The 25,259-nt window shown below is 40.6% G+C and overlaps 2 protein-coding genes across 5 annotated transcripts in view; one reads left to right on the top strand and one right to left on the bottom strand.

Annotated features, from left to right (window-relative positions):
* Positions 1-25,259, top strand: part of MYO5A (myosin VA) — a 223,667-nt gene that overhangs the window by 39,039 nt on the left and 159,369 nt on the right. The window lies entirely within an intron of this gene.
* LOC104660902 (lys-63-specific deubiquitinase BRCC36-like) lies at positions 9,748-10,921 on the bottom strand. The gene has a single exon (XM_030930347.1). The coding sequence runs from the start codon at positions 10,917-10,919 to the stop codon at positions 10,395-10,397; it is 525 nt and encodes a 174-aa protein (XP_030786207.1). The 5' UTR covers positions 10,920-10,921; the 3' UTR covers positions 9,748-10,394.

Below are 25,259 nucleotides of genomic sequence, written 5' to 3'. Positions count from 1 at the left end.
GGTGTGCAAGCATCTCTGAGACCTTGCTTTCAGATCTTTTGGATTTATACCCAGAAGTGGGATTCCTGGATTATATAGGAATTATATATTTAATTTTTTGAGGAACCACCATACTATTTTCTGTACTGGCTGCACCGTTTTACATTACCAGGGCACAGAGGTTCTAATTTCTCCAGGGCACAAAGGTTCTAATTTCTCCACATCCTGTCCAACTCTTGTTATTTTCTAGTTTTTTGATAGTAGGCATTCTAATGGGTGTGAAATGGTATCTCATTGTGGGCTTGATTTGCATTTCCCTAATGATTAGTGATGTTCAGCATCTTTTCATGTGCCTATTGGCTATTTGTATATCTTGTTTGGAGAAATGTCTATTCAGAGTCTTTGCTCATTTTAAAATCAGGTTGTTCATTGTTGTTGCTGTTCAGCTGTAGAATTCTTTCATTTTTGCTTTGAATTTACTTAGAGATGGGTCTCACTACGTTGTCTGGGCTAGTCTTGAACTCCTGGGCTCAAGCAGTCCTCCTGCCTCAGCCTCCCAAAGTGCTGAGATTACAGGTGTGAGCCATCATGCCCAGCTGAATTGTAGAATTCTTTATATATTCTGGGTATGAATCTTTTATCAGATATATGATTTGCAAATATTTCCTTTCATTGGGTTTCCTTTTCACTCTGTTGATTGTGCCCTTTGATGCACAGAGGGTTTTTTTTGTTTGTTTTTTGCTTTTTTGGAGACAGAGTCTCACTCCATCACCAGGCTGGAGTGCACTGGCGCGATCTCGGCTCACTGCAACCTCTGCCTCCTGGGTTCAAGTGATTCTCCTGCCTCAGCCTCCCGAGTATCTGTGACTACAGGCGCGCGCCACCATGCCCTGCTGATTTTTTACTTAGTAGAGATGGGGTTTCACCATGTTGGCCAGAATGGTCTTGATCTCTTGACCTTGTGATCCACCCACCTCGGCCTCCCAAAGTGCTGGGATTATAGATGTGAGCCACTGCACCTGGCCTTCTTTTTTTTTTTTTTTTTTTTTGACACAGAGTCTCACTCTGTTGCCTAGGTTGGAGTGCAGTGGTGCGATCTCGACTCACTGCAACCTCTGCCTCCCGGGTTCAAGCAGTTCTCCTGCCTCCGCCTCCTGAGTAGCTGGGACTACAGGTGTGTGCCACCACGCCCGGCTAATTTTTTGTTTTTTTTAGTAGGCACAGGGTTTCACTGTGTTAGCCAGGATGGTCTTGCTCTCCTGACCTTGTGATTCGCCCGCCTCAGCCTCCCAAAGTGCTGGGATTACAGGCATGAGCCACCACACCCAGCTGATGCAGAGAGGTTTTAAATTTATTTACTTTTTTCTTTTATTGCTTGTGCTCCTGGTGTCAGCTCCAAGAAATCAATGCCAAATTCAGTATTATGAAGTTTTCCTCCTGTATTTTCTTCTAAGAATCTTACTACAGTTTTAGCTCTTAGCATTTAGGTCTTTGGTTCATTTGGAGTTAATTTTTCTGTGTGGTATAATGAAGGTTTATCTTCATTCTCTGCAGTTTCACTTTTACACTTTGGTTTAATGATGCATGTACACGCCATGTAGAAGATAATGTAAGGTTCTAAATTTAGTTATGCTATTGACAACTGCTTGCTGTGGAAATCTTGCTCTAATGCCTCCTCCCATAGGCAGTTGTTACTGATTTATCTCATCTTTCCCAAGAGAGTTTTAAGTTTTAAGAAACAGAAATTGTTAAATATTATTTGTTAGTTATTAAGTATTATTTATACTTTTTAGCTTAGCTTTTTAAACTTTTTATTTTGAAAAGTTTTCAAAACATTCACAAAGTAAGAAGAGTAAAACAAATCCCCCCAAGCACGCAGCTTCAACAAATAACAGCCTTCTGCACATTTGCTTCATTTCTTCCTTTTCCCAACATTTTCTTCTTCTGAAAGATTTTTAAGGCAAATCACAACCATTTTATTATTTCACTCATATTTATATGTTTAATGTAAACATAGACATTTCTGATCAAATGTGTATTATGTCATAGTATGCCTTTCTATGTATTTTATAGTAGAGTTCTTGTAGAATTAATTTTGTTGTTTTAAAGCCTGGGACTAGGGACTAGCACCAGCAGCAGAATTTTGATATTTGAAATTTGCTTTAGAGTTCACATATTTGCTTTATAGAATGTATTTGATCATGTCTACAACTAATATGCTGCATATGCTTCAGAAATGCAAACCCCAATTATAACATAGCTCTTTTGGGGAAATATGAATTGCTTACAGCCCTCCACATTAAAATGTGGTTTCCAAGAATTCATTATTTACAGAAATCAGCTACATATGTTTACAAATGGCTTAGAATGAAAACTCACCGGAAAGATTACAAAAATAAGCTTCTCTCTTTTTTTTTAACTCCTTCCCTGTCTTTTGAGTGGATACTATGCAACAAAAGCATTCACCTCATCCATAATTCTTTCAACCCCTTATGGGGTTTTTTTTTTTTTCACTCTAGATAATTTAGTAAAGTTCAATAAAGTAAGAACTTTTTGCTGTAGAAATACTATGCAGAAGTTAAGAATTCACAAATACATGGCCATGGAATTGAGAGATAATCAGAGGCCTCACCCAGAATTAGAAAGCTTCTGTCTTAGTGTTTATGCTGCTATTGTCAGGTATTGCGGGAGCCCAAAGAATGGGCTCTTGGTAGACAGGTCATCTCGGCAGACTGAAATAAAGCTGTTTGGGAATGTGGGATAGAGATTGAGGGGAGTGAGTGAGGGGCATCAGGAATGCTGGCCATACAAGTATGCTGGTTTCCTCAGTCCGCCAAGGATAACATAAAGTTGAAACCAGGAAACGTCATAGTGTAAAACTTTTTTTTTTTTTCGAGACACAGCCTGGTTCTGTCATCCAGACCGGAGTGCAGTGGCGTGATCTTGGCTCACTGCGACCTCTGGCTCCTGGGTTCCAGCGATTCTCCTGCCTCAGCCTCCCGAGTAGCTGGGGTTATAGGAACCTGTCACCGTGCTTGGCTAATTTTTATATTTTTAGCAGAGATGGAATTTCACCATGTAGGCCAAGCTGGTCATGAACTCCTGACCTCAAGTGATCTACTTGCTTCGGCCTCCCAAAGTGTTGGGATTACAGGTGTGAGCCACCATGGCCGGCCCTTATTTTTAATTTTTTTTAATTTCTGGGACAGGATCTGCTCTGTTGCCCAGGCTGGAGTGCAGTGGTGTGATCATGGCTCACTTTAGTCTTGACCTCCTGTCCTCAAGCAGTCCTCCCAGCTCAGCCTCCTGAGTAGCTGGAACTACAGGTGTGTGTCATCACGTGCAGCTAACTTTTTTATTTTTTGTAGAAACAAGGTTTTGCTATATGTTGCCCAGGCTGGTCTCGAACTCCTGGGCTCACGCGATCCTCCCACCCTGACCTCCCAGAGTGCTGGCATTACAAGAGTGAGCTGCTGCTCCTGGCCCTAATACCCATTTTAGCACAGTGTTCCATATATCCCCCAGTAAAGAATTGTGTGTCATGTGACCTATTTCTCCTCTTTGAAAGCTTCCAAATTTTTAGTATCAAGGTAAAACTTGTATCACTGAGTCTTCTATAAAGATATTTAAGAAGCATTCGTACATAACACAAATACTAATTCATTCTTTTCTTAAGAAAGCCAATATCCCTTATGCTGACATTTCTAGCTCTGAGTGTTTCCTGCACCCGTGTGCCTATGGCATGGGTGTATCCTTGTGGGAATCTTCTATACAGCCTCAGTTGTAAGCCTTTGATGACTCCAGTGGACATGATGTGGCCAGGTGTACACCCTTGACCTTTAGAATTGGCCCCACTCCTCTTTGCCTTTAGTGAAGCAACAAAGGAGAAAGTGTAATACTGCTCTTCGTTGTAACATCGTCTTTATTTTTCTCTGTTTATGTGTTATTTCCTTTCCTTTATTTCTCCTCTTTTTAAAGACTTACCTAAGTGACAACAATATTAAAAAAAAAAATCCCCAAGAGTCTGTTGTTTGTTTTCAACTGGAAAAGTCTGATTTCTAGAATTTATTAATGGATCTAATCTCTTTTAAAATGTGAAGAAAATAAAACTACTTATTTAAAAACACAGCCTCTCTGAGAAGGTAACATTTGAGCTGAGGTTTGAACAAGGAAGATACAGTGTAGTGGAGAGAGAAGTGGAGAAAGTCGGGGCTAGACATTCTTTGGTCAAATCCTGGCTCCACCACTTAACTAGTCATGTCATCTTGACCAAGCTATTTTGACTCACTCAACCTGAGTTTTTTAATCTATAAAACTGAGGTAATAATGCACAGTGAAGGGCTATTAGGATTAAAATGAACATAGCTCTTTGACCTCCTTTTGACATGCTTCAGGAAGAGATGCCTGGACATGGCAAGCAGAGAACAGGCTCTGCTCTCATCCTCCTTGTTTCACCATCCCCCACCCCCAGCTTAACGCAGAACCTCACTCTTAAGAGGGACTTGGTAAATACGTGTTGAATTGGAATTTGATTTGAAAATGAATAGGAAAAGTATAGAAGAGGAATGTGATTTAAACAGTTCATAAAAATGAAAACGTTTACTATGGAAATGTGAGTTTCAGAACTGTGCTCTCATGACTCCTTGTTTTCGGTGATAATTAGCAACTTAAAATAATTTTGTGTTGATGCTTAATGCCAGGCTCTGGAAATCCTAATATTCAGCCTAAAGGATTTACTATAGTGTTTTCAAAGAAGCAGCATTTTGAACTGACAAATAGGTTTGCGTGTTGTTAGAAGAAAAATTTAAGAAATTTATTTAGCGTATTACTATCATGCAACAGGGCAACAATCTTTATTCTTGTCTTTTCTGTTCAAGTTATTGAGGCTTTTTCTACCAAAAGTTTATGTTATTATCTTTTTTAACAGTCTACGTAAAGCCCACTCCTTTCTGGCTATGATGTGAAAAATTACATTAGCATAGTGGAAAGTATATTATCCATACAAGAGGTTACTTAATCTTTTTTTAAAAGGGTAAATATTATGCTGATTCATGTTTTTATTTCATTTTAATAACATTCCTCTAGTACTACCTAGTGTAAGGATTTCTAAAAAGAGACCTTGTTATTCTAGACTTCAGTATCTCATGATCTAATCAGAGGTCTTGTGCAGAGATCAACTGACTTAGACAGGCTACTTAACTCATGTGACGGAAAACTTGAACTCTCTAGGATTCTAATTGTCCCCTTAATTCCAATAGTGTTTGGGAATATACACTACTTTGTTCAAATTCAATACCTTAAAACATTTTTTGTCATTAGAAGTGATTAATCACCTGACAGTCTTGTTTTTTTTTTTTTTACATAGTGAATTCTTTATTCTCTTTTAAAGATTTGTGTTCTGTCATTTACAGATCTTCAGTAGGGAAGGGTAATTTAAGGGATTAGGAAGTTAGTTGAAAATTGTTTAGAAATGAAAATCATTTGTAGTGACTTACATACTTCCTAGCGATTAAAAGTTCTGTAATTATTAACTCTGCCTTTGTATTTTTCATAATTATTCAAAAGAACAGATAGTTTACTTACTTAAAAAGACAACATTGAGGCTGGGTGCGGTAGCTCACACCTGTAATCCCAGCACTTTGGGAGGCCAGGGCAGGTGGATCACCTGTGGTCAGGAGTTCAAGATCAGCCTGGCCAACATGGTGAAACCCTGTCACTACTAAAAATACAAAAAAATTCAGCCAGGAGCGGTGAAAAATTGTACTTCTTTGTATTTTTAGTAGAGATGAGATTTCATCATGTTGGCCAGGCTGGTGGCAAGTGTGGTGGTGGTGGGTGCCTGTAATCCTAGCTACTCAGAGGCTGAGGCAGGAGAATTGCTTGAACCTGGGAGGCAGAGGTTGCAGTGAGCCGAGATCATGCCACTGCACTCCAGCCTGGGGGACAGAGCAAGACTCTTTCTCAAAAACAAACAAACATTGAAATCAGAAAACATTTGGAGGAATAAAGAAATACCTGCAATTTTTGGTTCTTTCTACCAAGTTGTTTTGTTAATTCAGGAACATATATGGCATTTCATATAATGATCACTTTGAAATACTTATATCTCCAAAATCCTGTGAAGAGTGAAACAGAAGTCAGGATTAAACTTAGTGTTGATTTCATCTCCTGTCCTTTTTCTGGTAATAAAAAGGACTAGGAGGGCAAAATACTTTCCTCTTAAATATCCACTCCACTCTCCCTGGCTACTGGAACAGATCCACATTCTTATTTTCTAAAAACAAAAAGGAAGGGTGTGTGTATGTGTATTTTCTACCATAGCTACCTAACTAACCAGGGCTTCTTGTGTTCTAGTTCTTTGCATTCTAATTCAGATATACTTTTCAGGAAGATGTAATGCATACCTGTAATATGTTCAACTTGCTACAATTATCATAGAATATTTTTGGTTCTGCTTTTATAGTCATTTAGGGATTGATCTAATCACTTTAATTTTTCTTAACATGAGGCTCCTAAGATTAGTTACTTTTCCTGGCCTACTTGTTCATGTGTCAGAGCTCGACAATTCCAGTGTCCCCTAACAAACGTTAGTGGTCTCCCTAGTTCTGACTGGCTTCCCAGGAATGCTTCTAGAGCCCCAGCTACCAGATGCTTCCTGATTGGGAGGCGGGCTGCTTGCAGTTGCTTTAGGAAGGGATTGGCACTGCCAGAAGCAAGACTTTTGGTCAGAATGATTCATTTCCATAGTGTGACATTAGCTGTATAGAGCAGACTATTTTTCTAAATCGTTGTGATATAATAATAGAAGTTCAAGAACCATAATTAGGGCTGTCGTAAGGGTGTGGACATAGCCATAAGCTAAGGAAAAGGTTCATCTAGTCTGGGGATGGACCTTCACATTCTTGCCACGATATCTTTTAACATAACATTTGTTCAATTAAAATACCTTAATCCCTAGAATGTTGGGGAGTGGGACATGTTTTTCAAAATTATGGATTGGAATGGATGGGGAAGGAAAACTGAGTGCTGAGAATGGGTTTTTTAGAAATTTCTAGGTGTGTCATTGCACCCATAGTTTTTTTTAAATGTATTGCTGAGTCTCTATTGCCACCCAGATGTCACTTTTTCCCTTCCCTACTCCTGAAACTTCTAAGGCATTGCTACCATCAGTGTATCATAAATGAATTCATAGTGCTTGCCATATTCACGGTCCCTTCAAAGGGTAACTGTACCCCTCACTCTCCTTGTTGACTCAGGGCCCCTGCTAAGAAACCAAATGATCCAGCCAAGCTGATTGGACAAGGGGAGGCCCTGACCTGAGAGTGGTTCATTCACAGGCTTGTAAGGGCCTTTTGATGTGGACTGGTTTCAAAAGGGCAGTCTAAACAGAAGTAGCAATGTTGGTGTCCTGAGCAATTTAGGTGTCCTATTTTGGGAATTTCCGTAACAAGTATGGAAAAGATAAACCAGAGGAGTGGTGTACACCCATTGACAGTTGTGACCCCATTAGCAGTGGTGTACCAGAAAAGCCACCAATTCTTACTCATGGGCTTTCAGGGCCTGCCTTGGAACCAACACTTTGCTTCGGTTTTTTGCCTCTGTGTGACTTAGCCCTTCTCTGGTTCCTTATCCTGTTGTTTCTTCTGTATTCATATGTGTGCCCTACTCATCCTTCACCTGAGTGAGCTTGAGTATCAGTTCATTGCAATGATAGAAGCCCAATCCTAGGGGACCTTAGATACCCAGAGGAGCCAGGGGCAGGTTGGTAGTCCAGGGGCATCAGGGGATAGAGTCACTATTTAGGGCCAAGAAATTAGGAATCTGGGCCTCAGGCTGTCTGCCTTGAGCTGCCACAGCTCCTCTAGTAATGGACCAGATTCATTTAAAGAAAATTTTTTTTTTTTTTTTTTTTTGCTATCTAGACTACAGACTTTATTCAGTATCACCAGATTTTACATGCATTCATTTGTGTGTATGTAGGTCCATACAACTTCAGCACAGGTATAGATTCATATGCTTAACCTCATAATCAAATGTTAGAATCAACATCATAATCATCATAATCACGTAGAACTGTTCCATCAGCACAAAGGAACTCCTTGCGTCATCCCTTTGTAGTCATACATATCCCATACCCCCTCCAGTCCCTATCTCTGGCAACCATTAATCTGTTCTTCATTTCAATAATTTTGTCACCTCAAGAATGTTATATAAATGCAGTCATACAGTATGTGACCATTTGAGTCTGGCTTTTTTTGTTCACCATAATACCCCTGAGGTACAACCAAGTTCTTGTATCAGCAGTTCCTTTTCCTTCCAGAGTAGTATTCCAAGTTATGGATGGTTTGTTTAACCAGGTACCTGTTGTAGGACATCTGGTTTGTTTCCAGTTTGGGGTTATTACAAATAAAGCTCCTATGAGTATTTGGGTACAAGTATAATATGGGTTTTCATTTCTCTGGAATGAATGTCCAGGAGCACAACTGCTGGGTCTTACGTTTAACTTGATTAAAAAATTATGTTTAACTTGATAAGAAATTTATAAACTGTTTTCCAGAGTGATTGTAACATTTTACATTCCTGTCAGCAATGTATAAAATACCCATTTTGTATCCTCATCAGTATTTGGTATTTTCACTATTTTTTCTTTAGCCATTCAGATAAGTAAGTCATAGCCTCACTGTGGTTTCAGTTTGCATTCCCTCATGACTTATGGATTTTAACAGCTTTTCATATGCTAAATTGCCATCTCTAGATCCTCTTCAGTGAAACATCTATTCATGTCTTTTGCTCATTTTCTAACTGGACTGTTTGTTTTGTTGTTGAGCTTTTGTGGCCTTTTTTTTTTTTGAGACAAGGCTTCACTGTTACACAGGTTGGAGTGTGGTGGTGTGATCATAGCTCACTGCAGCCTCAAACTACTGGGCTCAAGTGTTCCTCCTGCCTCCCTAGTAGCTGGGACTACTGGTATGTGTCATGGTGCCCAGCTAATTTAAAAAAAAATTTTTTTTGGCCGGGCGCGGTGGCTCAAGCCTGTAATCCCAGCACTTTGGGAGGCCGAAACGGGCGGATCACGAGGTCAGGAGATCGAGACCATCCTGGCTAACACGGTGAAACCCCGTCTCTACTAAAAATACAAAAACTAGCCGGGCGAAGTGGTGGGCGCCTGTAGTCCCAGCTACTCGGGAGGCTGAGGCAGGAGAATGACGTAAACCCGGGAGGCGGAGCTTGCAGTGAGCTGAGATCTGGCCACTGCACTCCAGCCCCGGCGACAGAGTGAGACTCTGCCTCAAAAAAAAAAAAAAAAATTTTTTTTTGTAGAGACAGAGTCTCACTATGTTGCCCAGGCTCGTCTGGAACCCTTAACCTCAAGCACGCCTCCCAAAGTGGTGAAATTATAAGCATGAGCTACCATGCCTGACTACAGTTGAGTTTTTAGCACACTTTATATATTCCAAATTGATCAGATATATGGTTTGCAAATTCATCTCAATCTGTAGCTTATCTTTTCCTCTTCTTAAATCACAAGTTGTCAAATTTTGAAGAAGTCCATTATATCAGTTTTTGTCTTGTATGGATGTGCTTTTAGGGCAAAGTCCAAGAACTTGTCACCTAGGCCAAGATCCTGAAGATTTTTCTCCTGTGGCTTTTTTCCAAGTTATATAGTTTTATGTATTATATTTAAGTCCATTATACATTTTTATATTTTATATAAATTTTATATCCGATGTGAGGTTTAAGTAGAGGTTCTTTTTTCTCCTTGCTATGGGTGTCTAATTGCTCCAGCATAATTTGTCAGAAAGGCTATTCTTCCTCCATTGAATTGCTTTTGCACTTTTTCACAATCAGTTGAGCATATTTATGTGGGTTTATTTCTGGGTTCTCTCATCTGTTCCATTGATCTATGTGTCTGTTCCTCTGCCAATACCATCTATCTTGATTACTACAGCTTTATAGTAAGTCTTGAAGTCAGGTGATATGAGTCCTCCAAGTTTTTCTTCTTCAAAATTGATTTAGCTTAAGTAACTTTACACTGGATATTTTCATCTTTCCCCATTTTGTCTCCTACTTTATTCTAGAGAAGAAAGTTCTTGCATAAGCGCTTCCTTTTCTTGTTGCAATTCCTGCAAATGCTGTTGGTTTTGCTCCAGTCTGTCCTCCAGCCACTGTAGGAGAGGCCCACTGACTGCTGACATCTGACTGCACAGATTCTTGGTAAACACTGAGCCATTATGTATCTTGGTTACTGAGTCCAGATGTGTAAGGCTGTGGATCCTCCTATACATATCCTGCTCCTCCTGGCACAGGATCTTGGGCAGCTGTACTGCTGATTCAAGGCACACTTTCCCAATAGTGACATGAGGTACAATATGGATTGGGATTTCAATTCTCTTATACTCTGAACTCTTTTGGGCCTATATGGATTGGAAGCAAGTGTAGAGTACCCAGCCAGTCTTTGTGTTCTTATCTTCTATGAAACAGGAAAAAATAAGTCCTTCTTGATCTATCATCTGGCACATGGCTTGTGTGCGAACATCAACATGTGAAGGCCAAACAATTATATGAGGATGGGAATGATACCAGCCTACAACTCTAATGGGGCGGCCTGTCAGTTCAGCCAACCTCTCTGCCTCTGTTGAAGCTGCAGACAGCTGCTCTGAAGAAATTTTTACTCGATCCTTACTCTTACCAGAACGTCGTAAGATGATGACAGAATGAATGTGAACAATTCTGATGGCATCAACCTTTTCAGCAACTGTGCGCATTTCAGTTCCAGTACATGCAAATTTGGAGTCACTCCTTGGATCATCGTTCAACTCGCCTATGCACAGCCCCATCACTTCCTCTTTCTCTGTGCTTAAAGTGTGTTTGAGACAAACAAGGAAAGCGTCAGACTCGAGATGAACCACCTGTACTACCTGCACCACCTGCACCGCCATCTTGGCCCGAACCCCCAAAATTTTTTTTTAAAGCCATTTTAGGTTCACAGCAAAATTAAGCAGATTGCCCTCCTCCATAGTCTTACCTTTTATTTTTTTTTTAAAAATTATGAACAGGAAATTAATGTTAGGGATATCAAAAGGAATAAATTTCACCTTGTTGAGTTGTTTTCGATGTGTGATGAAAAGTTTTTAGAATTTACTGCCAGTACTTATGGTATCTTTATTGCTTCTGTTTTTGTAAAATTATTGGAAATCTACTCTGGCCCAGGATTCCTGTGTGTTTCAGTATGTTCAATATGGAGTTGTTAGAGTATGGATTGTGTCGACTCCTCTTTCTCTCAGCTTTGGCTATCCTCTTCCCTCTTCAGTAGCAGCAAAGGGCCAAGCCCACTCCTCAAAAAACAGGAATATGAGTTCTGTTCCCTTCTGGATCTGGGTTTCTTCCACATGATGCCATGAAGAAGGTCAGGTGGAGTCACAGATACTTGGTTTATTTATGTTAAACAAAAAAAAGAGATGGCCTATAGGAGAAAAGAGATGGTTGCTATATCCAGGAAGTTCTCAAGCTCACAGACCCTGTGCATGCCCCTTTCATCTTTCTCTGTATGATCTTAGCCTGTGTCTATGCAGACACCACTCTAGCTCTTCTCTCTCTTGTGAACACAAGAATATAAAAACTGTCTAGCCACTTCCTCTTTATTACGCCTGAGTCTCTAATTATCATGCTGAGTGAGCCAAGTTCTTGCTGACTGAATCATGTTCTTATAATTCTACTGATGTAGAATACTACTGATTATATCCTGTTTCTACTAACAAAACGGACATACAAAATTTGTCCAACATGCGTAACCACATACTTATACCTTTTCCTTCATGAAAGCTCTAGCCAATTCTTTCATCAAGGATTTATTGAGTACCTACTGTGTTCCAGTCCTTTTATGATCTCAGCCCTGGGAATCTCTCTGGCCTCTCATTTCTTGCTACAGTGATTCTAAACTACTTGTTATACCTCACGTGTATTTTATCCTGTTCCACATCTTCATGTCTTCACTCATGTCTGGAACATGAATTTGTTCATTTGCTTGGTTAATTCCTATTTGTCCTTCTAGCCCAAATCCAAGTCCCCCTTCTTTAGGAAGCTACTGTGTACTCTATTTTTCTTTGCACAAGTCAGGTAAGGTTTGCAAACTCCACTGGGCTCCCATGGCACCTTGCACATTCCTCCATCACAGAACTTTGTGTGTCGTATAGACAGTTGCCGGGACCAGCTCGGTCGGGGAGACCCTATCCCAGCGGCACTAGAGGAATTAAAGACACACACACAGAAATATAGAGGTGTGAAGTGGGAAATCAGGCCTTCAGAGCTGGAAGCCCCGAGCAGAGATTTACCCACATATTTATTAGCAGCAAACTAGTCATTAGGATTGTTTCTATAGATATTAAATTAACTAAAAGTATCCCTTATGGGAAACGAAGGGATGGGCTGAATTAAAGGAATGAGTTGGGCTAGAGAACTGCAGCAGGAGCCTGTCCTTAAGGCACAGATCGCTCATGCTATTGTTTGCGGCTTAAGAATGCCTTTAAGCAGTTTTCCACCCTGGGCAGGCCAGGTGTTCCTTGCCCTCATTCCAGTAAACCCACAACCTTCCAGCGTGGGCGTTAGGGTCGTTATGAACATGCCACAGTGCTGCAGAGATTTTGTTAATGGCCAGTTTTGGCGCCAATTTATGGCCAGATTTTGGGGGGGGTCTGCTCCCAACAGACAGTGTCTTTGTGTGTCCATCTCATCAGCAGAACTTTGAGGGAAGGGAAAACGTTTTATCCATTTTTGTTTCTGCAATTCTTAGAACAGTGTATGAAATAGAATATACACATACTAAATACTTGTGGAACCAAACAGAATTAGTTAGGGTATAAAGTAAAATAGAAAATCTTATAGAATCTCTAGGCGATCTTTGTTTGCATTAAAATCTGTTTTTCATTCCTAGAGACCATTTATTTAGATCTTCAGCAAGGACATCCCTAGCATCTGTTGCAGCAATGTGTCAATCATGAGTTATAGGCACACCATCTGTTTTTTACTGCACCGGGGCTGACTGGGGTTTTGGCAATGCAGATAAATGTGCTTGCACCTAATAATGCTAGTTCTAACCTCCAAAGTCAGGCAGTAGACACGATTATGAAGACTCTTAATACCTACATATGGTGTGGTCCAGTGCACTACCAAATGCCATGGCTGTAGCAGACCCTCTAGTATCTTAGGTGGGTAGGTATAAGGGGACACAACCGTAAATCCAGCTGCAACTGCAATGCTATATCTCAGGACTAGACCTGTGCCTGTTATAAAGTTGGTACTCAGTAAGTACTTGTTAAATGAATGACTGCATTTGGGTAAATGGATTTAGCTATATGTAAGGAAGCCATGGTTTGGCACTTTGTAGCACTGTAGATTTTGATTGTGCTGGAGGCATGGCTAAGGATTGAAGCTAGGGGAGATGATGCTAAGGAAGAATTTTCTCATGGGACTCCTCCTTATACCACAGTCTGCAATGATAACTAACACTGCCAAGAAAAAGAGAATGTGGGAAACCAAGTTGTGTTACAATGAAGTAGAATTTTAGTTGAGTCCTGATTTTGCTTTCCTCTTGCCATTTGTGCAGCTGTGCAACTTTTTTCAGATCATTACGTTTGCTTCTGAAGGGAGAGGGGAGCCAGAGAGGACCTCAGGGATCAGGGATCAGGACATCCATGGTCTAGTGTGGGCTCTTGTCTGAGCCAGCTTTGTTCTTGGAGCTCTAGTTTTCTTGGGAATGGGGTGTTTGGACCAGATAATCTTTAAGTCCTATTCTGATTCTGAGATTCTACATTCTCTAAACAGTTGTAGGGTTTGAAATAGTTAGGGGTTTTCCTAAATTCTGCAGGTGTTTCCTAGATGAGTTCAAAGCTGACTATAAATAGATCAAATTGTAGATGGTGTAGTTAAGGTTCCTTGGATTTTAGCTAAAGACCTTGTAGATGTTTGCCAGTAAGTTTCCATGGTGATTAGTATTTAGTTCTTATTTCTTCCTTCACATATGAATAAATCAAATAGACATGCTGTAGAAAATTAAGGGAACTAATTTCTTTTTAGTTTTATTGATGTATAATTGACAAAAATTGTATATATTCAAGGTATACGATGTGATGCTAGGTGGGGATGTAGGGTTTGGGAGAAAGCAGACAGCATTGCTTAGCTCAGTCATGTTCAGAGGTCTCTCCATAATCTTTACTTCCATCACAGGTGCAGATAGGTGGCTTCAGTTTATACCTCCTTAGGAGGACACACACAAACTGGTGGAGAAGAGCAAAGGCATGCTGAGATGGAGCCCAGGGCAAGGCCAGACTCACTGTCCAGCTCTTTTCTTCTTTACTCAGAGAGGTCTAAGAGAGGTGTGGCTCTTTCATGATAGGGCAGAATGATACATGTTTAGATGCCATGGACTTTCAGCATGGTTCACAAAGAGGGGAAACCACAAATGATAATCTGTGAATTCCAAGCCATTGTATTATATGGATATATGAATATAGTTTATGAATATATATTAAACAAAAATAGGATCTTACAATGATGATGTTTTACAGCTTGCTCTTTCTCAATTAACAGTGTCTTTCCATATCAGTACATATAGACCTAACTTTTTTTTAAAGTATTCCATTATATAGATAAACCACAACCTCTGAACTATGCAGTTGACCTGTGAACAACCTGGATTTGAACTGCTGAACTGCATGGGTCCACTTACACATGGATTTTTAAAAATAAATATATTAGAAAATTTTTTGAGATTTGCAACAATTTGAAAAAATTCTCAGAGAATTATGTAGCCTAGAAATATTTTAAAAAATAAGAAAAAGGTATGTCATGAATGCATAAAGTATATGTAAATGCTAGTCTATTTTTTCATTTACTACCATAAAATACACATAAATCTATTAGAAAAAGTTAAAATTGGCTGGGCATAGTGGCTCACGCCTGTGATACCAGCACTTTGGGAGGCCAGTGTGGGTGGATCACTTGAGGCCAGGAGTTCGAGACCAGCTTGGCCAGCATGGTGAAACCCTGTCTCTACCAAAAATACAAAAATTAGCCAGGTAATTCCAGCTACTAGGGAGGCTGAGGCAGGAGAATTGCTTGAACCCAGAGGGTGTAGGTTACAGTGAGCCAGGATCATGCTACTATATTCCAGCCCGGGTGACAGAGCGAGACTCCCTCTCAAAAAAAAAAAAGTTAAAATTTATAAAAACTTAAACAGACATAGACTGCACATGGTACTTTTCATAGTTGAGAGAAATGTAAACAGACATAAAGAGTATTCCCTTAAAATGTGTGACACTGATCATCCCTGTGTGAGCAGTTTGTCTCTCCAGTACATTGCATATCACAGCAAAAAGTGATCTTTTCACAGTTCTCACATATTTTTCATTGTGTTTAGTGCAATACAGTAAACCTGACAACTTAAGGCAAAAGGCAGATGAAGGAACTGAAGCTGAAGAACGTAATGCCAGCAAAGGATAGTTTGATAATTTTAGAAAGAGGTTCACTCTTTTAAAAATGTCTGAATAGGGCTGGGTGCCGTGGCTCATGCCTGTAATCCCAACGCTTTGGGAGGCTGAGGCAGGTGGATCACAAGGTCAGGAGATCGAGACCATCCTGGCTAACATGGTGAAACCCCGTCTCTACTAAAATTACAAAAAAATTACCAGGAGTGGTGGCAGGTACCTGTAGTCCCAGCTACTCCGGAGGCTGAGGCAGTAGAATGGTGTGAACCCGGGAGGCGGAGCTTGCAGTGAGCCGAGATGGTGCCACTGCACTCCAGCCTGGGTGACAAGAGCAAGACTCCATCTCAAAAAAAAAAAAGTCATGATAACAGAAGAAGCTTCTGCCGACCAGGAGGCAGCAAATGAGTTGCCAGATACCATTAAGAAAATCACTGAGAACCAGACACAGTGGCTCATGCCTGTAATCCTAGCACTTTAAGAGGCCAAGGCAGGAGGATTCCTTGAGCCTGGCAGTTTGAGACCAGCCTGGGCAACATAGGGAGACACTGACTCTACAAAAAATTAAAAAATTAGCCATGCATGGTGGTGTGTACCTGTAGTTCCATCGACTCAGGAGTCTGAGGAGGGATGATCACTTGAGTCTGGGAGGTTGAGGCTACAGTGAGTTGTGACTGCGCCACTGCATGCCAGCCTGGGGCAACAGAATGAGACCCTGTCCACCCAACCCCAGCTCTCCCAAAAAAGAAAATCAAGGAGAAAGGATATCTGCCTGAAACAAGTTTTGTTTTTGTTTTGTGTGTGTGTGTGTGTGTGTGTGTGTGTGTGTGTGTGTTTTAGAGACAGAGTCTGGCTATGTTGCCCAGGCTGGCCTCAACTTTCTGGGCTTAAGTGATCCTCCTACCTCAGTGTCCCAAGTACCTGGGACTACAGGTGCACACTGCCATGCCTGGCTAAACAGATTTCTTCTTCTTCTTCTTCTTTTTTTTTTTTAAATGAGACAAGAGTCTCACTATGTTGCCCAGGCTGGTCTCAAACTCCTGGGCTCAAGCGATCCTCCCATCTTGGTCTCTCAGAGTGCTGGGATTACAGGCGTGAGCCACTGCACCTGGCCCTGAACTGATTTTTAATGCAGACAAAAGTGCCCTGTTCTGGAAAATAATGCCACAAAAGACATTTACTAGTAAGGACGAGAATTGAACACCAGGATTTAAGGCAGGAAGGGACAAGGTAACGCTACTGTTTTCTGCAAATGCAGTCAAGTTTATAATCAGGACTATCTTTATAAGGCTGCTAATCCATGAGCCTTGAAGGGAAAAGATAAATACCAGCTGCCAGTCTTTTAAGTGGACAAAAGAAGGTCTGGACAACAAGACCTTTTTACAACCCAGGCTAGAATGCAGTGGCGTGATCTTGGCTCACTGCAACCTCCGCCTCCTGGGTTCAAGCAATTCTCCTGCCTCAGCCTCCCGAGTAGCTGGGACTACAGGTGCCAGCCATCATGCCCGGCTGATTTTTGTATTTTTGGTAGAGATGGGATTTCACCATGTTGGCCAGGCTAGTCTCGAATGCCTGACCTCGAGTGATCTGCCCTCCTCGGCCTCCCAAAGTGCTGGGATTATAGGTGTGAGCCACCGTGCCTGGCCAAGAACCCTTTTCCTGAATTGGTTCCATTGATACTTTGTCCCTGATGTAAGGGAGTACCTTGTCAATGAGGGATGGCCTTTTTTTTTTTTTTTTTTTTTTTGAGATGGAATTTCACTCTTACTGCCCAGACTGGAGTGCAAAGGTGCAATCTTGGCTCACCGCAACCTCCACCTCCCAGGTTCAAGCAATTCTCCTGCCTCAGCCTCCCGAGTAGATGGGATTACAAGGCATGTGCCAACATGCTGGCTAATTTTGTGTTTTTAGTAGAGACGGAGTTTCTCCATGTTGATCAGGCTGGTCTCGAATTCCCCACCTCAGGTGATCCGCCCACCTCGGTCTCCGAAAATGCTGGGATTACAGGTGTTGAGCCACCGCGCCTGGCCCAGGGATGGCCTTTTAAAGTTCCTTTGATATTGGACAGTGTCCCTGGCCATCTAGAACCCCATGAATTCAACACCAGAAGTGTCGAAGTGGTCTACTTGCCCCCACACACAACATCTCTAATTCAACCTCTAGATCAGGGGGTCGTAAGAACCTTTAAGCTTCATTATACATCGTACTCTATGGAAAGAGTTGTCAGTGCTATGGAAGAAGACCCCCAACAGAGAGAACGTCATCAGTGTCTGGAAGGATTACACCATCGAAGGTGCCATTATTGTTATAGGAAAAACTGTGAAAACTATGAAGCCCAAAACAATAAATTTGTGCTGTAGAAAATTATCCAGATGTTGTGCATGCCTTCATAGGATTTACAACAGTGCCAATCAAGGAAATCATAAAAGAGATTATGGATGTAGCAAAAAGGGTGGGGAGGGAAGAGTTTCGAGCTATGAATCTTGGAGAAATTCAAGAACAAATAGACACCACACCAAAGGAATTAACGGAAGCCAACTTGATGGAGATGAGTATGTCTGAACCAATGCCAGACTGTGAGGAAGAAGATGTAGAAGCAGCAGTGTCAGGAAGCAAATTGACATTAGACAACTAGCAGAAGAGTTCAGATTTTTCAAGACTGCTTTTGACTTCTTTTACAACATGGACCCTTCTATGATGTGAGCACTGAAACTAACCAAACAGTTGCAGAAGGATTGGTACCCTTATAGAAACATTCTTAGAGAATGGAAAAGCAAAAAGACAGAAATTATGACGTATTTCTGTAAAGTTACACCAAGTGTGCCTGCTTCTCCTGCCTCCCCTTCTATATCCTCTATTTCTTCTGCCTCTGTCATCCCTGAGACAGCAAGACCAACCCCTCCTCTTCCTTCTCCTCCTCAGCCTACTCAATATGAAGATGACAAGGTGAATACCTTTCTGATGCGCCACTTCCACTTACTAAATAGTAAATATATTATTTTCCTTTTGATTTTCTTAATAACAGTTTCTTTTCTCTAGCTTACTTTATTGTAAAAATATGGTATTTTAATACATGTACATACGGAATGTTAATGTGTTAACTGTTTATGTTATCAGTAAAGCTTGTGGTCAATAGGAGGCTATTAGTAGTAGTTAAGTTTTTGGGGAGTCAAAAGTTATACACAAATTTCCAACTGTGCAGGGATTGGCACTGCTTACCCACATGTTGTTCAAGGGTCAACTGTATATTATTATAGTTATATTAACCTTTATACTAATATACACATATGAATTAACCTTTGTGTAATTTCCAGTTTTTCACTTTTACAACAATGCTGCAGAACATTTTTAGAAATAATTATTTGTATTTTTTAGTATTTCCATGGGAAAATTTTATTTATGAACTTTCTGATTCAAGGATATGTATATTTTTAAAACTTTTGGTTTTATTGTAAAAATAGTACTTACTCCTGAAAAAATGAGAAATATGGCAGTATGTAAAGTACAAAATTGAAGGTTCCCTCACCATGTATTTCAGTATGCATCCCTGAAATACATATTTCACATTGTTAAAGAAATTGCCAAATTGCTGCCTAAAAGGTTGTGCCTGTTTATTCTATCACCAATATATGAAAATACCTGTTTGTCCACTTTCTTCCTAACACAGGTTATTATCAATCCTTTAAATATTCTCAAATTTAGTATGCAACTTTTTAATATTATATTACGTTTTATAGACAGGGTCTGTCTCTGTCACCAAGGCTGTAGTGCAGCTGCATGATCATAGATCACTACAGCCTTGAACTCCTGGGCTCAAGTGGTCCTCCCACCCCAGCCTCCCAAGTAACTGCAACTACAGGTGTGTACCACCACACTTACCTAATTAAAATTTTTTTTTTTTTTTTTTTTTTTTTTTTTTTGCAGAGACGGGGTCTCACCATCTTGCCCAAGCTGGGCTTGAACTCCTGGGCTCAAGCAGTACTCCCACGTCAACCTCTCAAAGTGCTGGGATTATAGACGTTAGCCATTGCACCTGGCCTAATATTGTATTTTAAATTTGCATTTGCTTAATTATTAGTGAGACTGCACATCTTTTTTATTTTCTACTTTTTATTTTTCTGAGACAGGATCTCACTCTGTCACCCAGGCTGGCGTACAGTGGTGCGACCTTGGCTCACTGCAGCCTCTGCCTTCCCAGCTCAAGCAATTCTCCCGAATAGTTGGGACAATTTTGTGTAGAGATGAAGTCTCACTATATTGCCCAGGCTGGTCTGCAACTCCTAGGCTCAAGCAATCCTCATGCCTTAGCTTCGCAGAGTGCTGGGATTACAGACATGAGCCACTGCGCCTGGTCCATCTTTTCTTAGTTTAACTTTTTTAATGATGTTTCTGTTCACTACCTGTTTTTTTCTTTTGCCTATTTGCTACTAGGTTATTTATCTTTTTCTTATTAATTCGCTGATATATGAGGTTTTGTTTTATGAAGGTTAATCTTGCTGGACATAAAATTATTGGCTGCTAGGTGTTTTTTTTCTTTCATCACTTTGAAAATGCCATCTCATTCTCTTCTGGCCTGTAAGAGTTCTGCTGAGAAGTGTGCCATTAGTCTGATGGAGTTTCCTTTATAGGCAACTAAGTGTGCTTTTCTCTTGCTGACTTAAAATTTTTTTCCTTCACTTTGACTTTAGACAGTCTGATAATAATATGCTGTGGTGAAGTTTTTTTTTTTTTTTTGCAGTTTATTTTCCTGGGGATTACTGGGCCTCCTGTAGCTGGATGTCTAAATCTCCTTCTGGACTTGGGAAATTTTCATCAATTATTTCCTTAAATAGGTTTTCAGAACTTTTTGCATTTTCCTCCTCCTTGAGAATACCAGTAATTCGTAAGCTTGGTTGCTTTATGTAGAGTCTAATATCTTGATGTCTTTATTCATTCTTTTTTCCTCACTTTTGTTTGATTATGTTAATTTAAAAGACCTGTCTTCAAGTTTTGAGATTCTTTTTTTCTGCTTAGTCTAGTCTATTTTCGAAGCATTTCAAATGTATTTTGTAATTCCTTCAGTAATTTTTCAGATCCACAATTTCTGTTTGTTTTTGAAATCTGTCTCCTGTAAATTCCTCATGTGTATCCTAAATTGATTTTCTGATTTTCTTTATATTAGTTTTCAGATTTCTCTTGCATCTCATTGAGCTTCTTTAAAATCAATATTTTGGGCCAGGCACAGTGGCTCATGTCTGTAATCCCAGCACTTTGGGAGGCCAAGGTGGGCAGATCACGAGGTCAGGAGATCAAGACCATCCTGCCTAACACGGTGAAACCCCATCTCTACTAAAAATACAAAAAATTAGCCGGTGTGGTGGTGGGTGCCTGTAGTCCCAGCTACTCGGGAGGCTGAGGCAGGAGAATGGCGTGAACCTGGGAGGTGGAGTTTGCAGTGAACCGAGATCAAGCCATTGCACTCCAGCCTGGGTAACAGAGTGAGACTCCGTCTCAAAAAAAAAAAAAAAATCACTATTTTGAATTATTTATCGACATTTCAAGGATTTTTTTTTCTGCTTAGGCTCAAATAATTATTATGTTCCTTTGAGGGTGCCATAATACCTTGCTTTTTCATACTTCCTATATGTTGATTTCTGTGTATCTAAAGATGTGACTATGATGTTGATTGGGTAGGGCCATTTGTCTGCATGCAGTGGCAAAGACTGTGTATGATTTCCTTGGATATACATAGCCCGAATGTGGTAGCTTTCTTGAATGCCGGTTGTAGTGGTGTACTAGGCAGGTGAGCAGGCACACAACCTTCTGTGCAGCTGTGATGGTATGGGTGATGGGAGCAGTAGTTGTGAGAAGCTCTTCTCGTTCTCAAGTGCTATGTTCTTGTGTTAATTGTTGCAGTGGGCTGTTCAGGCTGTCCCAGATGGTGTATTGGGCCATGCAATCCCCAGGGGCCTGGATCCTGCACCCTATCTTGGAGTCGGGGGCAAAGCTGGAATGGAGCTAAGTTAGCTAGGCCTGCACTCAGACCACCTACCCTGATGGGGGTGGTCACCTACCCTGATTTAGGCTTCTGGTAAAATACCTGGGTTAGGGCTGACCACTGTTATGCTGATGTCTCAGCATGGGAAGGGAGGGTGGTTCTAGCTTCACAGCCTTTGCTGGCAGACATGGGACCTGCTTACCTCTTACACCCCAGTCTTGGCAAGGTTCATTTCCCCATGTCAACTATGTTAGCCAATCTGGCTGTTCACTTAGTCACTACCGTTTGCTTCTCATCTGCAGTGCAGTCTTTGGCTATAGGAGTCACTGTGCAGCTCAATACTGCACCTCCCTGGCACTTCTCCTCCTCTGGTCCATGGGTGGGGTTGAGGGGAGCCCAGTTTCAGCACCAGCGGCTACAGCACATACCACACTCATTTCTCAGTTCTGGCTGTGGGAGCCCCTCCCACAGGTTTCAGTTCCCCAAGCCTCAGCCTGAGTCTCTCTAATGCCAAAGACTGCTGCTATGGCTAGCTTCCAGGCATGTGAGGTGCAGCTTGCTAAGAGCTAGGAAAAAGAATAGTGTCCTGCTGTAGGTGTCCAGGTCTAAAGGGATACTTCCTCAAGCAGTTCCTTCTCACAGACCCCTGGCTGCTCCCCATGTTAGATCTAGGGCTTAGAAGGGGCAAGGTACTTTCCCATGGTCTGGATTGCTCAATTCCCTAGTGGGAAAGTGGACCAGAGAGAGATACCCACCCTTTCCCATATTGGGGATTCACTCCTGGTTTTTTGCTGGTCCTGGCCATATGGGATACCTACCTTCCTTCTCAGATTTTGGAGTTTCTTTTTGCTTTTCTGTTGACTCATTGCTTTTCATGTCAAACATATTATCATAGATGATATGTTCAAAGTATGATTGTCTACACACTATTTTGGTTCTTCTAAGTTTATGAAGTGTGCTGGAAAAGCCTCTAGTCAGCCATCTTGGGGGAAAAAAAACCCAAGATATGTCTCTTTCTTAATGATTTGTAAGAGTTCTTTTAAAAAGTTTTTTAAAATTTATTCTATTTATTTTCTAGAGACAGAGTCTTGCTCTGTTGCTCAGGCTGGAGTGCAGTGGCATGATCATAGTGCACTATAATTTCAAACTCCTGAACTCAAGCAATCCTCCTGCCTTAGCCTCACAAGTAGCTGGGACTACAGGCAAGAGTTCTTTATACATTAAGGGAATTTTTTTTTTACAAATATATTTTTGGTCACCGTGTATTTTGGGTTTGTTTATAATGTATTTTGGCACCCAGAAGTTTTTTATTTTTCTGAAAAATATTTTGTACCAACCATTCTTTCAAAATTATAAGACCTAGATCAACTTTCATAGCTGCTTTTCTCAGCTAAAATTAAGCTAAAAGGACACTTAATAAAAGGGTTAGGGATAGGAGATCATGGGAGGAGTTAATAAGAAAGCATTATGCAGCCCAGAGTTTGACACTTCCACTTAAAGATGCAGGCCAACAGGGCTTTTTTGTTTAAGGTGTCTCAGTCGGCAGGCAGCAAGATGGCCTACTCATTTGCTCTCTCAAAGCCAGCTCATTATAGAATTCCCTAATAATCTTGCCCTGACCTTACTAACAAGGCTGCTGTTTCCAGGTCAAGAATCTCCCTTCTAGTGCTCATCACTAATGAGGAAATACCAGTGAAACATCCCTCCTTGCCCCTGCCCATAGGTAAAGCTGACTCCCAGTGTGGCCAATACAGTCTCTATTTGCCTAATATGGATGATATTTTGGAAACAATTATGTGTATATTAGATAAATCCTGTCTACAGGCAAAATGTGAGTGATAGTCATATATACATAACTAGGAAAATGACTGATCATAAGCAGGAGTTGTACAAGATTTGCTTTTGCTTATGATTAAAAGACCACTGATTAGAACCAGGGTGTTGTAAACATCTGGTCATTCATTACTCTGCTTAAAAGCCTGTGATGAATCCCTGTCTAGTGCAGTATAAAGGCCAAACTGCCTACCATGGCACATGAGGTCTTTCACATCCTGCTCCTAACCTATTTTTTCAGCCAGCTAAACACTGTGCTAAGCACTTTCATTTCACACATATTTATTGAGTACCTGCTAGTTACCAAACATTGTTCTAGGTTTTGGTGTTAATTGTCCCTGCCCTCACTGGCTTTCTGGCTAGTTAGGGACACAGAGAATCCCATGTAAGCAAAACAATCTTTAGTGTGGTCAGGGTGGACATACGTAAACTGAGACCAGAGGAGTGAGAAGGAATTAGTCCTAAGAAGAGATGGGAAATGAGGGGAGGGTGTTCTAGGCAGTGGGCATGGCAATGGTATTGAACTTGCAGAGTTTGGCTGTTCTAGGAACAACAGAAGGCTGGCACAGCCAGAGCTCAGGGGAAGGGAGAAGACCCCAGTGAGTTGCTGTTAAACCTGTGGGTAGGGGCCAGATCACATAGTACATTGTAGAGTGTAGTGAAGGAATTCAGATGAAGCACGATGAGGTACCTGAATCAGGGTTTGGCCTGGGGTCAGGCTGCTGACAAGCTGTGTAGTGGTTTTAAGCCTTATCTAATTTATCTGCATCACAACTCTCTGAGGTAGGTATTACTAATAACCAGTTTTATAGATGAGAATCCTGAGGAAGAAAGTTGGGTAATTGTTCAAGATCACACAGTTGGAAAGTATTGGAGCTACTGAATCGGTCTGACTCTAGAGCCCATGTTCTCAAATTTAATTGTATATACAGTCTAATTTGGTTTTTTTTTGTAAGTAAGGGAATTGAGATTCAGAAAAATTAAAAATAAGCTAGAATGAGTAAGAGGATGTGAGGCACTGTTCAAATAATTTAGGCTCTTCTTCCATCTGGAAACATCAAGAATGAACTTTCTATGTGGTGGAAGCTTCTAGCACTATGAGGCACCTGAAGAGGGCAATGCTGACTTCCTCGCTACAAAAATAACTTGGGCATCTTCTGAAGCTTCAGAGAAGTAATTCACAGGTCAAATAAAAGGAAGTGCTTTTGATACTGTTGGTAGCTGATTATTTCAGATACAGATTAACAATGTTTCCAGTAGCTTTTCGGAAGTCTGTAGAATAAGTTAGCAAAACAGAAAACCTCTTCTGTATAAAGCATACTAAAATACTGATGAAAATGTCTGTAAGAGAAGTTTAAATAACTAAGAAAATGAGGAAAAAATGAGTACAGGGAAACTGAAATTTTATAATAATAAAAAATGAAAGCAATTTTAGTTGTAAGTTTTATAATATTTAAACATTTTCGTTTTATATGTCTTAAGAAAAGAAACACTTAACTCATGGATGACTTTTTTTAATATAACTGAAAAGCCACTATAGAGGGGTAAAGGAAATAATATCCTTTATTAGTTTTTACAGACAGAATGAAATTCTTATTTCTAGAGAAATCCATCTTGATCTGGAAAGTGTGATCAAGTCACTGCCAGGATGCTGACTTGACATCTGGGGAAAAGGCTGAGGCACAAGTTCTTTTAGAATCTTTGTTTGCTTATGCTGCATTTCTCTCTCAAAATACCCTCTTAGCATATACATTTGGAGTACCTCTCACTCAAGAAAAAATATCCTTTAGTTCATGAGATTTTTACAACCTAAAGTAGACTGACAATCAATTTTGGTCTTTCTGTTATGATTCCCATTGTCCTGTCAGTTTCTCTCAGTCATACTGACAACCCCCAGCTACCCAATTTGGATGATTTTCTCTATCAATTCAACCATACCACTTAACATCTTAGGGCTGTCAGAGTTAAGGGAAGCAAAGTGTCTCTTGGTC

Source organism: Rhinopithecus roxellana, chromosome 5 (assembly GCF_007565055.1).
Source record: "Rhinopithecus roxellana isolate Shanxi Qingling chromosome 5, ASM756505v1, whole genome shotgun sequence".
NCBI lineage: Eukaryota > Metazoa > Chordata > Mammalia > Primates > Cercopithecidae > Rhinopithecus > Rhinopithecus roxellana.
The sequence above is the reverse complement of the archived record's forward strand: the minus strand, read 5'-3'. Positions and strand labels throughout refer to the sequence as shown.